At 45.8% G+C, this 15,568-nt stretch overlaps 1 protein-coding gene across 2 annotated transcripts in view; it reads left to right on the plus strand.

The window, feature by feature from the left end:
• The window catches only part of CDC42BPA (CDC42 binding protein kinase alpha), a 1,012,118-nt gene extending 996,750 nt beyond the window's left edge, over positions 1-15,368 (plus strand). For both annotated transcript variants that reach the window (XM_086927989.1, XM_086927990.1), the window contains one exon: positions 9,732-15,368. In XM_086927989.1, the coding sequence (XP_086784115.1) occupies positions 9,732-9,863 (132 nt within the window). In that variant the 3' untranslated portion in view covers positions 9,864-15,368. The remainder of the gene's footprint in view (positions 1-9,731) is intronic.
• The last annotated feature ends 200 nt before the right edge of the window (positions 15,369-15,568 follow it).

The raw sequence follows: 15,568 nt of genomic DNA on the forward strand, positions 1-15,568 counted from the left end.
GTTATGGCACAATTCTCTGATGGTGGACCCTTTCTCATCCTCAAGACGATTTTGAAACCGTAGAAGATTCATTCAGCATTTCTTGCTCCATCTGCTGACCTTTACGACGATTCAAGTACCCTTTGAGCTAACGCCTCATGGCTTAGCACATCCAGAGGCATAGGCCTCAGTGCCTATAAAAAGTTGTGAAATACAACGCCATTCCTTGTCTGCTTGGTGCCATCCACAAAATTGTTGTTATTGGCAACACTCTTGATGTCTGCTGCAATTATCTTGGGTGGTGCAAGAGAAAGTCAAAACTTACTTGTAGAACAGTCTTTTCCTAGGTCCCAGAATGGTGTTATTCTGGTAAAGGTGTAAGTAATGTGGTGATTAATAAGCCAATAATCTGCTTCTGCCCTTTTAGTCTTGTAGAGGACTTTAACTTGACTTACAAAAAGTCAGTGTCCTATTCAGCTTCCAAAAGGGGACATCACATACTGCTCTTGGGCCCTGACAGAGGAAGTTTCCTCTTTTACCACAGTGGTGCATAAAGCTGTAAGTACGTTGGATTTGGTTTTACTTGTGATACTGAGGTGCCTAGGTGAAGAACATTTTAAAATCGACGTCTTCAGCTGCAGAACATTTGTTCTCATGTAACAAAGTTCTGCTAAAACCTGCTTTTGCTGCTGAGAGAAGCCTTTCTCTGGCACAACAGTCCACAGACAAATTTTCAGATGCCATATGCCAGCTCAGGACATCAAAACTTCTTGTCCTCGCATCCTTTGTCTGAGAGCTTGGTGGTTTAGGCTTTGTGTTCTAAACTGAACTCCAAAGCCTTTCCTGATGCCTTGTGGGAATTGGCTGCAGTGGCAGATGTTGGAACGCATGCAGAAACCCTTTTCCTAATTGGTCACGGATCTCTTGAATGCTTTAAGACGGATTCTGAAGTGGAGATTCTATCCTGAGGAAATTGTGGCTCAAGCCATGGGCATTGTTATCAGGTTAGGTTGGCATTCCTGGATGCATTCTACTGGTGTTTGAAGAAACGTCCATGGCACTAGCATGAACCAACCTTTTGATAGTCAGACGTTTTAGTGGAAAGGCTCTCTTCTCCCTGGAGCACTTTGAAAATAGCATAGCTACGGCTGTTTATTGGACCTAGCCTCACCTTCCAGGCAGTTCCATCAGCGATTCAGGAAGTCCAGAGGCCGCTTTAAAGTCTAGCATTCTCGGAAGAGACAATCCTCTCAGTTGATATAGACACCAAAGCAAATCTTCCACTACATTTGAGGCAGCCGAATCTGCTGCCTCAAAGCCTCTTTGCTTTATCCTATGTACTCCACCATCTTCTGGTGTAGAGAAGTGTCTTTCTGCAGAAACATATATTCTTCAAAAGTAAAAGTTACTTCCCTTTTGTAACAATATTTCTGGTGGATGCAAAATCTTCCTGTAGGTTCCTTACTGGTCTATCCCATCCCTCATTGTTTTGGCACTCGGTTTCCGCTGCACACGTGTTATCCAACCAGTCCGCTACTACTTCAGTATTGTCAAAAAACAAGGCCATTCCGTTGTGTTCCACTCGCAGCCGGGCTGGAAACATCATGGCATATTTCATGCCTTTGTCCCGTAATCTCCTCTTCACCGATAGAAATCCCTGCCGCAGTTTTTGCACCGTTTGAGTGAAGTCCAGAAACAAGGATAATGTTGCATTTTCAAATTTTAACGGGGGCCTAGAACGGGCTGCCTGCAGTATCGCGTCTCTGTCACGAAAGTTGAGAACTCTTGCGATCATAGGACGAGGGGGCGCCCCTTGCCGTGGCCTACCCCCCGAAACTCTATGGGCACGTTCAATTGTGAAAAAGTTACTGAGGCCTTTAGGTTGTAGGTGCTTAAGCACAATATTTTCGACGAACAGTTCCGGTGTTTGACCCTCTGACCTCTTGGGCACCCCCAAAATGCGAATGTTATTGCGCCGTGCTCTACCCTCAAACTCATCCAACTTCCGATCTGCCTGGGCCCTTGATGCCTTGAGGTCCCGCACCTCCTGTTGCAGCAGATTCACATCTTCAATGAGACTCGCTGTCTTGACCTCCAGTGACTTCACCTTCTCACTCGCCTTGTTGAGATCCGCGCTTATAAGCCCGACTTCGATGGCCACAGTATCGATCTTGTTATCGAGGGCCTCGATCTTCTGTCCCAGTGTCGTTTGGACACCAGTTATGGCCACCATGAGGTCAGCCAAACATCGCTCTCAGTCAGTCAGGTTGATACCAGGTACCACCTTGTCATAATTTTGTACGCGTTTTCTTTACGTCGCATACAAATTTCCTATATCAGTTCTAATGATATGATGATGTTCCATCAGGGCAAGGTTTGCCCAGATAGAGAGCCTTGTTTGCCACCATCCTGGCCAAAACCCACCGCAAGTAAAAGGTGGGTTGCGCTGGTTTCCAAGTAAATCACCGGTCAGCACCTTAGCTTTCCCACAGAAAGTTTTTACAGCAAAGTCAGGCTGCTAGAGCGGGCTACCAGGCTACCAGGCAACATTAAACAAACAAGAAGCTTTGTTTGTTTTATGTTGGCCATTACCCACTTTTCTTGTTCTTTCTTTCATGCCCTCTTTAACCCTTTTAGCGCTCCCACTGTCTCAGTCGCCTGGTGCATTTACATTATGCTGCCTCATTTCCATAGCCATTCACACCAATAAGCCACACTATCTAGCTGAAAAACAAGCATTCTCTGGCAATAAAAGCACAACGTGCGGTACCAAACCTAATGTTATTGGTGATCCTGAAAACAAGGGCAGACTCGGAAACAATCCTTTTCCTTCTTAGTTTGTCCAACTTAGACTGGCCAATTCACTCCTGACCTTTGGAAAGAACTCAAGGTCTCCACTTCTCCATCCATACCCATCCCCCACTCATAACATACAGTTTGTTCCCTCCGTATGCCTCCGATGTACCTGAACATAATTAATGAACGCTTTGTCTAAACTACAGATGTCCCATCATGCAACTGTATACCTCTGCAATTCGTACACAAACTTGATTACATATTTTTATCCAGTATTTGGGTGCCTTTCATACATTCACATGCCTGAATCATTCCCCGTCGTCGAGACGGGAGCCTCCGGTATATAAAAAAGTAATGTCCTAAGACATACATAAAGAGAATAGGTCTAAGGGTCTCACCTTAGTAACCTATCTAGGTCCTTATGCAGGAAGGACCAAATAGAGTAGGCTCCAGGGTCCCACCTTGGTAGCCTATCTGTGTCCTTTTGTAAAAAAGGACCAAAGTAAAAGGAACAACCAATCAGCTACTACCTCCCTCAAGAACCTTCCTGTGAGGAGCCTCAGTCTCTCAGATTTTCTACCGCACGTTGTGCTAGGGAGTCTCCACCTGAGTTCTCCTCAGGAATTTGGATTTTCATCTAACTTTACAGTTTTTTCGACTTTCTTGCTATGGCTGATAGCAAGAAGAGAGCACTTTTTCGTCCCTGTGCCTCCTGTAGCAAACTGAGGCTTCACGTGGACGACGAACATGAGACATGCCTATACTGTCTCTATCCTCACCACCAGTCCATAGACTGCAGGATTTGCCGTAAATTCTCCCACAAGACCCAGAAAGACCGGGAAGGGAGACTTCTAATTTGGCTAAACAGGCTTAAGGACAAACCGGAAGGCGACCTGATTTCTGAAGGTGAGAGCATGTCTGGCACCTCACAGTTTTCCCTGAAGAGTCCTAGGGCTTCCTCGCCTGGCCCCTCAGACACCCCTCCTAAGAAGTCCAAAAGGTCTTCAGAGGGCAAGCCTACCGTGTCTAGCAAGGACCTTCCTGTCCCCAGGAAGCAACCACTGCTTACTATGACGACGGCGCAATCGGCGACCACCTCATCGCTAAAAACCGTCTCTACATCGACGACGACAGTATCGACGACGATGGCATCGTCGGCGTCCTCGTCGACGACACTAACTCACTCATCGTCGACAGGAAGACCGCTTTCATCCTCCGCTCCGTCGTTGACTAGGAGCACGCCGTCGACGACACGTCCGTCGACGAGGACGTCGACGACGACACCGTCGACGAGGACGTCGACGACGACACCGTCTACGAAGGTCACACCGTCGACGAAGCCGTCGACGAAGGGCACTCCGTCGACGAAGGGCACTCCGTCGACGACGAAGCAGTCGACAGCGGAAAAGTTACCAAAGGCACCGTCGACGAGAGCGTCGTCGACAGACCCACCGTCGACGAAGACCAAAATTCAACCAATGACGGAGAGCTCCTTAACGAAGCGGTCGTCACAGGTATCGACGGCGACTGGCGCCTGGAAGGAGTCTGAGCTCCTATCACATGCGATGGACGCCCAAACATCCCATGTTACCATCAGAATCTCCAAAATACTGATTACACCGGAGATGACATCGCCTAGTAAGGTCCAGCAGCTGACGCCATCCTGCTTCTTACAGGACCAAGAAACGGAGGAGGAAATGTTTACCCAGGCCACTAGCCCCTCAGACCTGATTGTCAAGTGCCAAAGTACGGACGAAGAGCAGGAGGTTGAAGAACCTGTTCCTCCAGTTGTATCTACCCAAGTTCACACTCAGGTGACTCCAATGGTGTGCTTGCCAGCCTCCTTAGTTTCAGACTTGCGCTTCCTCATTCAGGACTACAAAGAGCGGTTTCCTCAAAAAGCCACTCCTGTTGTTCCGCCAACTCCGCAGCCAGCGGTGACCGTTCCTGCGCAGGTGCCAAGACATAAGCCCCCTCCACTGGTTCTTCCTAGGACACAGGACCCAGCACAAGACCCCATCTCGTCCGAGGATGAGGGAAGGGAACATGAAGAAGGGGAAGTCCGAGACGACGATACGGACGTGGATGCAGACCAAGACTACGTCACTCACTCTCCAGCCTCTCCGGAGCCACAATCCTCTGAGTCTCCGCCAGCAGATATTGGAGGTTTCCATAACCTCATGGAAAGGGCAGCCAAAAGGTTCCATATGTCCATGGAAACTCAGGAAACTGACTGTTTCCTCTATGATTTTAAGGAACCAACGAAGAAAACTACAAGATCGATCCCGATCATTGATTATCTACTAAAACAGGGCAAACAACTCATGCAGTCTCCAGCTTCCCTGCAGGTAATTGTACCCAGACTGGACAAAAAATATAGAGCTACGTCGTCGGCTCCAGCATGCCTTACGGGTCACCCCAAGGCGGACTCTGTGGTCACCCAGGCGGCGCAGAAGAACTCGCGCAACCCTGCATCACCTTTATCGACACCACCAGATAAATAAGGCAGGAAGTTGGATGCAGTTGGGAAACGTTTTTCCACTACTTATGCGACGACGGTGAAGATCGCCAATTCCATTGCCCTTCTCGGACGTTACAACCGTCAACTCTGGGCGGACATCGCGCCCTACCTTGCTGACCTACCAGAAGATCTAAAAGCAGAGGCACACTCGCTTCTCCTCGAGGGCCAAACTTCGGCTTCAGAACTGATCGACTGCGCCATTGACGTGGCCATGACTGGCTTCAGACAGCTGGCAGGCGCTGCTGTCCTAAGACGCCAAGGCTGGCTTAAGGCCACCTCTTTCAGGCAGGAGGTCCAAACCAAAATTCTTGATATGCCTTATGATGGCGATCATCTTTTCGGCGAGAAGATTGACGAAGCCCTCACCGCAATCAGGAAGGACACCGACACAGCCAGAGCCCTAGGCACTCTGCAATCTCGCAATCAGTCCTTTCGTACCAACAGGGGAAGAGGACAATCCTCCTATAGGGGCTCTTATCAAAATAAGTTCTCTTACTCATACTCACAGGGCAAGACGCAGTTTCAACAGCACCAAAACCAGTCGGGACGTCAGTCCTCCTTCAACAAATCGTCCTACAGAGGAAAAGGACAGAAGAGACCCGCAGGCAATCGCCAATGACTCTACCAATTGGCCAGCCCCTCCACCATCACATTCTTTGCGACTTGGAGGAAAACTTTCTTTTTACCTTCAAAATTGGCGGCAAATAACAACGGACCGGTGGGTTCTACAACTTCTTCAATTCGGCCACTCTCTGGAATTCCTCTCAAATCCCCCACAGACACCACCCGTCAAGCGCCCTCACAGACACCTACGGCTGCTTCTCCAAGAACTAGCTTCCATGCTTCAGAAGGGCGCAATAGAAAAAGTCCCACACGCCCAGAAGGGGGAGGGATTCTATTACCACTTCTTCCTAATCCACAAAAAGGGGAAGAAATGGCGACCGATCCTCGACTTGAGAGCTCTCAATGTGTTTTTAAAGAAACAGTCGTTCCGGATGGTCACGCTACAAGAGATCCTGGGACTTCTGGAAAAAGGCGACTATATGACATCTCTAGACCTACAGGACGCCTATTACCACATCCCTATCCTCTAAGGGACACAGGAAGTTCCTAAGGTTTGCAGTCGCAGGGGTACACTACCAATTCCGCGTCCTCCCCTTCGGCCTCAAATCTGCTCCACGGATCTTTACGAAATGCCTTTCTCCTGTCGCAGCCTTTCTTCGCCAGCAGGGACACCAGGTCTTCCCTTACCTGGACGACTGGCTGGTAAAGGCTCCGTCGAGAGAAGCCGCAGCCGCATCTTCCAGCGCCTGTCTGCATCTTTTCCGCCGCCTAGGCTTGACCCTCAACAAGGAAAAGTCATCTCTAACACCAACCCAAGTCATCACTTTTCTTGGAGCGACCCTGGACACGGAATGCACAAAAGCCTTTCCATCACAGGAGAGAAAGTCGAAACTCATCTCCTTGGCCAGGTCAGTGGCATCCAAAAAGACTCTGACCGTCCGTATCTTCAAGTCGCTCCTCGGCATGATGTCGTCATGCATCCTGCTCATCCCGCACTGCCGCCTAAAAATGCGCCCCCTGCAGGAAGAACTGTCAAAACAGTGGACACATGCTGCGGGATCCTTTGAGGACCGCATACGAGTCACCCAACCTATGATCAACAATCTACAATGGTGGAGATCAGCCAAACACCTGTCGCAAGGACTGCCGTTCCTGCTTCCGGCGCAACCACATATCATCACCACGGACGCATCCTTGGAGGGCTGGGGTGCAGTCCTGCAAGAACTACAGACCAACGGAAAATGGACGCCACAGGAATCCAAACTCTACGTCAACATTCTGGAGCTACGGGCAGTCTTCCTGGCGCTCCAATCGTTCCTCCCGCGCATCCGAAACTCCCCAGTGCTAGTCAGAACGGACAACACCACGACGATGCACTACCTGAACAAACAGGGAGGGACGCGCTCTCTCTCTCTCTCTCTCGAATCTCAGAGAGTTTGGAACTGGCTTCTCCAACATGGCATCACACTCAAAGCCGAATACGTTCCGGGCAAAGACAACGTCCTGGCGGACGCCCTGAGCAGAGAACAGTCCCTATCCCACGAATGGGAGTTAGACGCGGGTGCAATGGACTACATCTTCGCGAAGTGGGGAACGCCACAGATAGACCTCTTCGCCACCAGGGAGAACGCCAAATGCCCAAGCTTCGCAAGCAGGCTTCCCCAACCAGGAACACTAGGGAATGCATTTTCCATAGCTTGGCAGAACGTGTTTGCTTACGCCTTTCCGCCATTCCCACTGATACCCAGGGTGATCAGGAAAATGAAATCGGAGCCCTGCACCCTGATCCTCATCGCCCCATCCTGGCCGAGGCAGCACTGGTACACGGAGCTCCATCGTCTATCGGTCCATCCACCTCTTCGCCTGCACAGTCACCCGACCCTGCTCACGATGTCTCCCGGGCAGGTTCTCCACCCGAACCTGGGCCCTCTGAAATTGTCAGCCTGGCTCCTGAATACCGCGAGTTCAGTCATCTGAACATACCGCAAGAGTGCAGAGATGTCCTGGCCAACGCTAGAGCTGACAGCACAAAAAAGACTTATATTCTCAAATGGAAACGCTTCTGCGTCTGGTGTGAGAAGGAAGGTCTACATCCTTTCCATGTCACCCCCCAACAACTCCTGCCATACCTCCTACACCTGGCGCACTCAGGACTTGCCCATGCGTCCATCAAGGTCCACCTGGCAGCAATTTCTAGGTTCACTCGAACTTCTAGGGGCCCTTCCCTGTGGGCGGACAGGCTCATCAAACAATTCCTAAAGGGCCTTTTTAGGTCCTTCCCTAGACCAAAACCTGTCCCTCCAACATGGCAACTCAACGTAGTTCTTCACCAGTTGATGAAGCACCCCTTTGAGCCTATCCACAAATCGGATATCAAATTCCTGTCGTGGAAGACAGCCCTCCTACTGGCGCTAACCTCGGCCAGAAGGGTAGGCGAATTGCAAGCCCTCTCCATCCAGGACCCTTTCTTACAATTCAAAGAGGACAGAGTCATCCTGCGTACTAACCCACGATTCATACCCAAAGTCCCATCGGACTTCCATTTAAATGAGCCCGTGGTTCTTAAATCGTTCTTTCCGAACCCATCTACTTCGGCTGAGAGATCATTGCACTCTTTAGACCTTCAGAGATGCCTCAAATTCTATCTTGATAGAACAAGACAATTCAGGAAGTCATCCCAACTCTTTGTCGCATTCAGCAGACCTAGGAAGGGCATGCCCCTAACAAAACAAAGTATATCAAGATGGATCTCTTCAGCTATAACTCTCTGCCACGAGAAGGCAGGACGACCTCTGGGCTCACGGGCCAAAGCCCACTCCACCAGAGCCATGTCTACGTCTGCGGCACTGTTTGCTGGAGTGCCACTCCTGGACATCTGTAGAGCGGCGACCTGGAAGTCCCCGCATACCTTCACCAGGCACTACTGCTTGGATGCTGAGCTGACGAAAGACGCAGCAGTGGGCAGAGCGGTGCTTCGCCATCTATTCCAGTGAGGTGAGCCCTCCTACTTCCCACCATCCTGGACTGGTATGCACATTTCTTTATTACTAGATTCTGCATGACATTGTATGCTGTTGTTTTTTACAGTCACAAATGTTCCTTATTTGCAGGCGTATCTTTTCTGTATCAACACAGGATGTGCATATTGTATTGCTTGCTACTCTGATTCAGGCATGTGAATCTATGAAAGACACCCAAATACTGGATAAGAAATGCGTTACTTACCTGTAACTGCAGTTATCCAGTATTAGTGTCTTTCATAGATTCACATGCACCCTCCCGCCTCCCCTGGAAGGACTCACCTCTCTCTAACAGGTTTACACCTAACCAACTTGGTGCGTACGAAAATCTGAGAGACTGAGGCTCCTCACAGGAAGGTTCTAGAGGGAGGTAGTAGCTGATTGGTTGTTCCTTTTACTTTGGTCCTTTTTTACAAAAGGACACAGATAGGCTACCAAGGTGGGACCCTGGAGCCTACTCTATTTGGTCCTTCCTGCATAAGGACCTAGATAGGTTACTAAGGTGAGACCCTTAGACCTATTCTCTTTATGTATGTCTTAGGACATTACTTTTTTATATACCGGAGGCTCCCGTCTCGACGACGGGGAATGATTCAGGCATGTGAATCTATGAAAGACACTAATACTGGATAACTGCAGTTACAGGTAAGTAACGCATTTCTTCCCATTGCTATAAAAATGCCCACGTGTGACCTAAATGTCTCAACATGATGCCAAATGCAAAATGCTCCATTGTTCTCTGGGTTTAATCCGCGCCATATAAAAAATAAAAGAAAATTGGTCAGTGGCTATTCTTTGGAATGAGACTGTGACTATTGCTAGTTATTTATTTATTTTTTGTTTTTAAACAGGACTCCGATTCTCCAAGACATTCTACAGCTTCAAACAGTTCCAACCTGAGCAGTCCTCCAAGCCCAATCTCACCGCACAAGACCAAGAGCCTCTCGCTTGAGAGTACTGACCAAGCAAGTTGGGACACATGAACTGCTTAAGTATTCGTGGCGACCGACATCCCAGCAGCTTTATGTCCCCCTGGCTTCTCTTCAGTTGCCCCAGGTCTTTTGCTTTCCTTAGTCCTACTGCCTCTGCACATGACCGGGCATTAGCGATGTGGCAGAAAAGTTTGCCTTCTCCACCAACATCCAGCAGCACTGAATCCATCCCAGACTCACGAGCAGCAGCATCGGAAAACGACAAGCAGCTCAGAGAGCGGGCGAGAGAGATACGCTTCATTTTACAAGGTTGCACCTGCTTTAACTTTCAGCTGAAAACACTGACCTTCTATGTACAGTTAAACAAGCAAAAGAAGAGAAAAAAGCCAATGCAGTTAAAAAGAAAAGAAGCTGAAAGATTTCCTCACAATGCCTAATATACAACACTACATTCAGGATTATCACTGTGTTCTAGACGTGCAGTATATAAAAGGTGCAATGATCTCCCAGACAATGGCCAGCAATGAATGTGTAACTAACTGATGCCAATGCCCCTCCCTGGGAGAGACAATGCATACTCCACTCTTTAAAGCAAATTCAAGTTTATTGTAAGATACATATGTATATAAAAGCATCATTGATTCACTTGGACCAAGATGCATATTTAAACCCTATCCTTTAATTTAATGTCCTTCCCATTTCCTTACTAATTAATCCTGATTTTAGGGGAAAATGCATAGAAGCGTCCATGGGGCCTCCCAGTTCAATTGGTTGCAAAGGTAATGGTGTAACGCAGGAAACTGCTCATCAGACAGCTGGTTTTCTACAGAATAAGAAGCAAATATGTTTTTTGTCCTAAAGGTCATTTCAAGGCGCTGTGAGTTGTTGGAATAATGATGAGTACTGTTGGACCTGCTTATGCATGCCCCAAAGCGCCTAAAGTCCTCTATTTTTAAGGTGATGTGTTGGGGTCTATCTGTTTCTGAACTTCTAACAGCACTGAACTCTACAAGACATCTGTGGACAGAAAAGTGTGAAGTTTGCTGCTTAATGGTGGAATATCCATTTCCCGAAAAGACTACAATTAGTAAATGAAGTTTAAAATTATTTGCAAAACCTGTTTAGTGATGGACAAAAAAAATGAACAAGAGAGAAACCTTTAACTCACTTCTTCTCCACTCATTCACCGAAGGCATTGATAATGTACTGTGTAGCATTGACAACACAGGGTGAATGTTATTTTATTGTTCGACTAGTTGCTGCGTAAACACGTGCATCTCATTTATGAAAGGCCACTTTGCAGTGTTCATCAATTGTAAGAAACCAGAAATGCCTAAATCCCCCACATTTCTTTTCATCTTTTATGTAGCTGAAAAATAAGGGGGAGCTGGACATGAGAGCGAGATGTGCACACGTCGTGTTCAGTTTAAAGTATATGCATACTATACACTTGTTACAGCCCTATCTCTGCACACTAACAATCGTTCTGTAAATGACAATCTGTGTGTGCACTTATTATCAGATTCATATTTCGGCCTACAAACAGTCCTGCTGTCCAGAGAATAAAGGAATGATTGCATACATTGTAGAGCTACATCTTATAAACTAATGTTAAAGGATTAATAATATTGCCTACTTCATCATCCATCCACAGTACAGCCTAGCGGCTCCTTCAGACAGTATCTGATTGGGTGAGACGCAACGATAGAGCACCATCATCCAGGAGGAAAGGTAAGCAAGATAGGCATTGGCTTCCAGACAGAACCTTAACCTCAAGGGAAACAGTTTGTGTGTTTTTGACAACTTTCTTGCAGACAATCCCTCAGTTGTCAGGTTATCGGTCAGACACTTACAACTGGCTGCACTAATTCCAGTATTTAGATGTGCCTCTCTTATGTGAAAGCTCTACTTCAAGAGATGCTGGAGCTTCTCGAGTGCATTCTTCCCAGGTGAGAAGTTCTCTTTAGTGCAGCAAGGGTACGCTTAACACGGCTCAATCGCAAGCCTAAGACTGTAGAAGAATGGAGAGATTATACACTCTGGAGCCATTTCTGTTGTTATATCCTTTTTGTACTTGTATTTATTATAACTTTGCCCCATTTTTCTGAATCCCAGCACACATCAGGTTTTCTCTGCTGAAACTTTAATCTGTAATCATACAAGTGCTATCAGCACCCAAGTGCTCATTAGGATGGCATGCGTATGGTCACATAGCTGTGAAATCAAGTGGCAATTTCAGTTGAAGTGGCTCAGTAGTGCAACACTACTGAAGCAGCGTATTCTTCTACTTTTAGGACAGACCATGTACCAAAGGACTCTAACCCTTGCGTGTTCTGCTGCTTTCTTGTATGAAGTGTCATATTATTCACACAACTTGCCAGTTTAGTTTGTGTTTGTTGCAATTACAGTTTCATTTTATCTGTTAATAGGAGCCTATTTGTAATCCATATGCTGGTACATTTTATAAAAAATACACATCTATGAAAAAACAAAAATGCTGTCAATCCCTAGATGAGGCGAGAAAGGTTGAAAAAAACTGAAGCATGTTGTATATTTTATTTGATCATGTGGTATGTCAGGGGTACAAGTCTTAGAACCCATGATCCCCTCTGCATCATTGCTCTGTATTAATACATTTTCCATTAGACACACTCGTTTTGTTGCATATCAGAAAGTCATTCATTGGAATCTTATCTCAAAATCGTGTGATAACATTAAAGACATTTTGCGTAATAAGTACAAGGCATGGACCCAGGCGTGCAGCATTGCATTCCATTAACAGTTAAGCTAGCCAGTGGGAAAAGGCCTTGCATATCAAGCAATCGACTGGTGCTGTAGCATATTTATTTTCTGCAATCTCTCTAGACAACATTCTGATGTTGACTGCATTATACGGGCTGCCGTTAGCTTTATGTAGGGTATTTCTGCAATTATCGACGTGGACCATGGCTTCAAGCGCAAAAACTAAAGAAAAGGCACATCCTCATTTTTTATTTTTTTTAGACATTACATTTTTTCTTTTATAAAATAGTCAGTACCAGTAAAAAAAAAAAGGTTTTAAAATATACAAGCTGGGAGTTTTTCCAGTATCAAACGACCATTCCTTATGCTTGAAATCCTGTCATCTGCACTAATCCATTGCGGATTATGTTGTTTTAGAGCCTATTTGGACATGTCATATTTAGCTCTGGTCCCATTCCTTGTTCTTACATGAGGGATTTCTGGCAGAGAGTTGCCAAGGGTGCAAAACGAATCCATTTTGACCAGACTTGCATTTCAGCACTAGACGCCCAGTGCCTCCACCTCCCATGTCTAATCAGCAGGGCTTCTTACTGGTGATAGTCCTGTGCATAATCTCACTCAGGTTTATTTAGTGCTTGGCATCTGAGAGTTGTCGTGCTCAGTCATAAAAAGTTAACATGCGTCATGAAGCTCAGTTGAGTTTTATGTTACATTGGGTGTCATAGAATTGCTAATTTGCACATTATTATTAAATCCCGTTCATGGGAGGTTGAACCCGCTTAGACTTGATGAATAAAGCTTCATCCACAAAAGATGCTGCTAATCTTTATTGATTTGACATTTCTTAACTCTTAGTGACTTAAGAGTGGTGCTGTTCATCAGTATGAATAATGGACTTCAACCCTCTACCACCCTGTTTGCCATTTACACTATTCTTTCATGATGTGTAATGGAGAAAAGGTCTGTGATAGCACCTCAAAATAGCCTTGCATGAGGGAACAGAAGCTGAAGCATTTTTTAAGCAGTAGTTGCTTCTAGTATCTACTTTTGTTCTTCTCTGGTTGTAAGCTTCTTTTAAATGTAATTACACTAGTACAGTGAGGCAATGACCGATCATTTTACAGCCGAACGTAGTGTTTGTCATACCCAGTAGATCTGCAGCTTCAATGAAGGTGCGTTGTAGAATTAAATTCTCGCACACTGCTTCTCTACCTCTCCTCGCTCGTTAAGACTCCTGGGAGATCCCATCACAGCCTTTGTGGGATCAGGTTCCGGTCCTTCTCTAATGTGAGGTCATACTGCTGCAGAGGAGCTACAAAAGAAAAGATCTGAAGAAAAGCTGTGGAATATTTTCACCAGAGCTTATGGCAATGCTTGCTGTTATATATTTGTTTGATTGGCTCTTTGAGAGCCTTCTACAGATTCTAAAAGTGTTTTAGAAATGGGGTCTCTGGCATATTCAAACGGCAGGGTAGGAGCATTTGGAGACCACCGATGATCCTAGCGGAGCAATGAGGCGTGTCAGTCCGATGGCAGCAATGTTCCTAGCGGAGCAGTGTTGCGCTTCGGTATGAGGCCAGCTCGTATCCTAGCAGAGCATTGTTACATATCGTTCGTGCTCAGCTTCTTGGTTTTCACACCCCCAAAGAGCACTCTTATGTAGCATTTTCTTGCCACTGGTGCCTGAATTCATTTTTGTAGCCTGTACTCTGGGGCAGTGCTGGACTGGCCAGGTGGAAACCTGCGGTGGACTTGGGGTACAGTGGGCTGCTTTCCAGGCTGAATGGGCTGATGGAACAATGCTCTCTCAGCCCAATATCTGAGTGGACCCTCTGTGTTAGTAGGGGGGAAGGTTGTCCTCTCTTCCTTTGTGTGGTGTATGCCTTTGGTTATCTCCGTTATAGGTATATAGTGCGGGGAAATGAATAAATCAATGCTTTCCCCACTACTCACCATCTCTGTGAAGTACGGGCCGCCTAAGCTGCCTAAACCCAACTGAAATAGTCACTATAATACTATAGTCCCAAAATAAAGTGTTCTTTGATCATCAGGAGCATGTGAGCGATCGAGTACTGCACAACTAAAGAATAGGAATAGAGGTATTGTTTACTGCCAATCAAATTAATCCCGCCTCCAGAATTGTTTTACAAGTGCGTCATTGTTACTTCCCAGGGTTCTCGACACAATCGTACTCCAAGCAGGCTTTGTACTACCATAAATACACAGGACAACACAATTACGTTTCTGCACTGTATCACATACCGAGCTAATTTATAACTATTTCATCACTTTCCATTTTCACTTATCGTAAACTAACATCGTTATAAAAAATTGCAATGAGGGTGTAATATGGTTGATACAAAAAAAATCAAACGGCTCTACATTATTTTGTGACATTTTACTTGCCTTTTTATGTACAACAGTTCATATCATTTACTTTTAAATATAAATATTTTTAGGCTTTTTCCATGTAATATTATTGTACAGTTTTGCATGTCATAGATGTAATCACTTTTATGTTTTAGAGAATACAATCCAAACAGTTTGGGGGATGGGGCTGGCTAGGAGCGAGACATTGCTTTAGCTCCTATCACTTTTTATTTGGTTTTGTTTTGTGCCCTCCGAGTCGTAGGGAACTTTGTAAGAGATTCTCTGCTACTGAACAATGATGTAGATTCTTTTGCACAGAAATATTTAAGGTGGACGGTCAAAAATGTAATAAAAGACTGGCCGCCAGTATTTTATGTTGGTAAAACACAAATAAATATTAATCTGACTTTGATGTATTGCAATAAAACAGGGATCTGTAAGTCATTATGAGTGTCTAATTATTTGTTATTGATATTTTGTACTGTATTTAACTTGCTGATTAGTTATAAATGTTTTATGATGAAGCAAGAAAAATTGTTTGGAATGATTTTGAATGTTGGAAAATATTTTAAATGTGCTAACTTTTGCATATTAGATACATTTTGCAAATCATAAAATCTGCAGTTATTTTAACACTTAGTTAA

Source organism: Lissotriton vulgaris, chromosome 6 (genome assembly GCF_964263255.1).
Source record: "Lissotriton vulgaris chromosome 6, aLisVul1.2, whole genome shotgun sequence".
In the NCBI taxonomy this organism is placed as follows: domain Eukaryota; kingdom Metazoa; phylum Chordata; class Amphibia; order Caudata; family Salamandridae; genus Lissotriton; species Lissotriton vulgaris.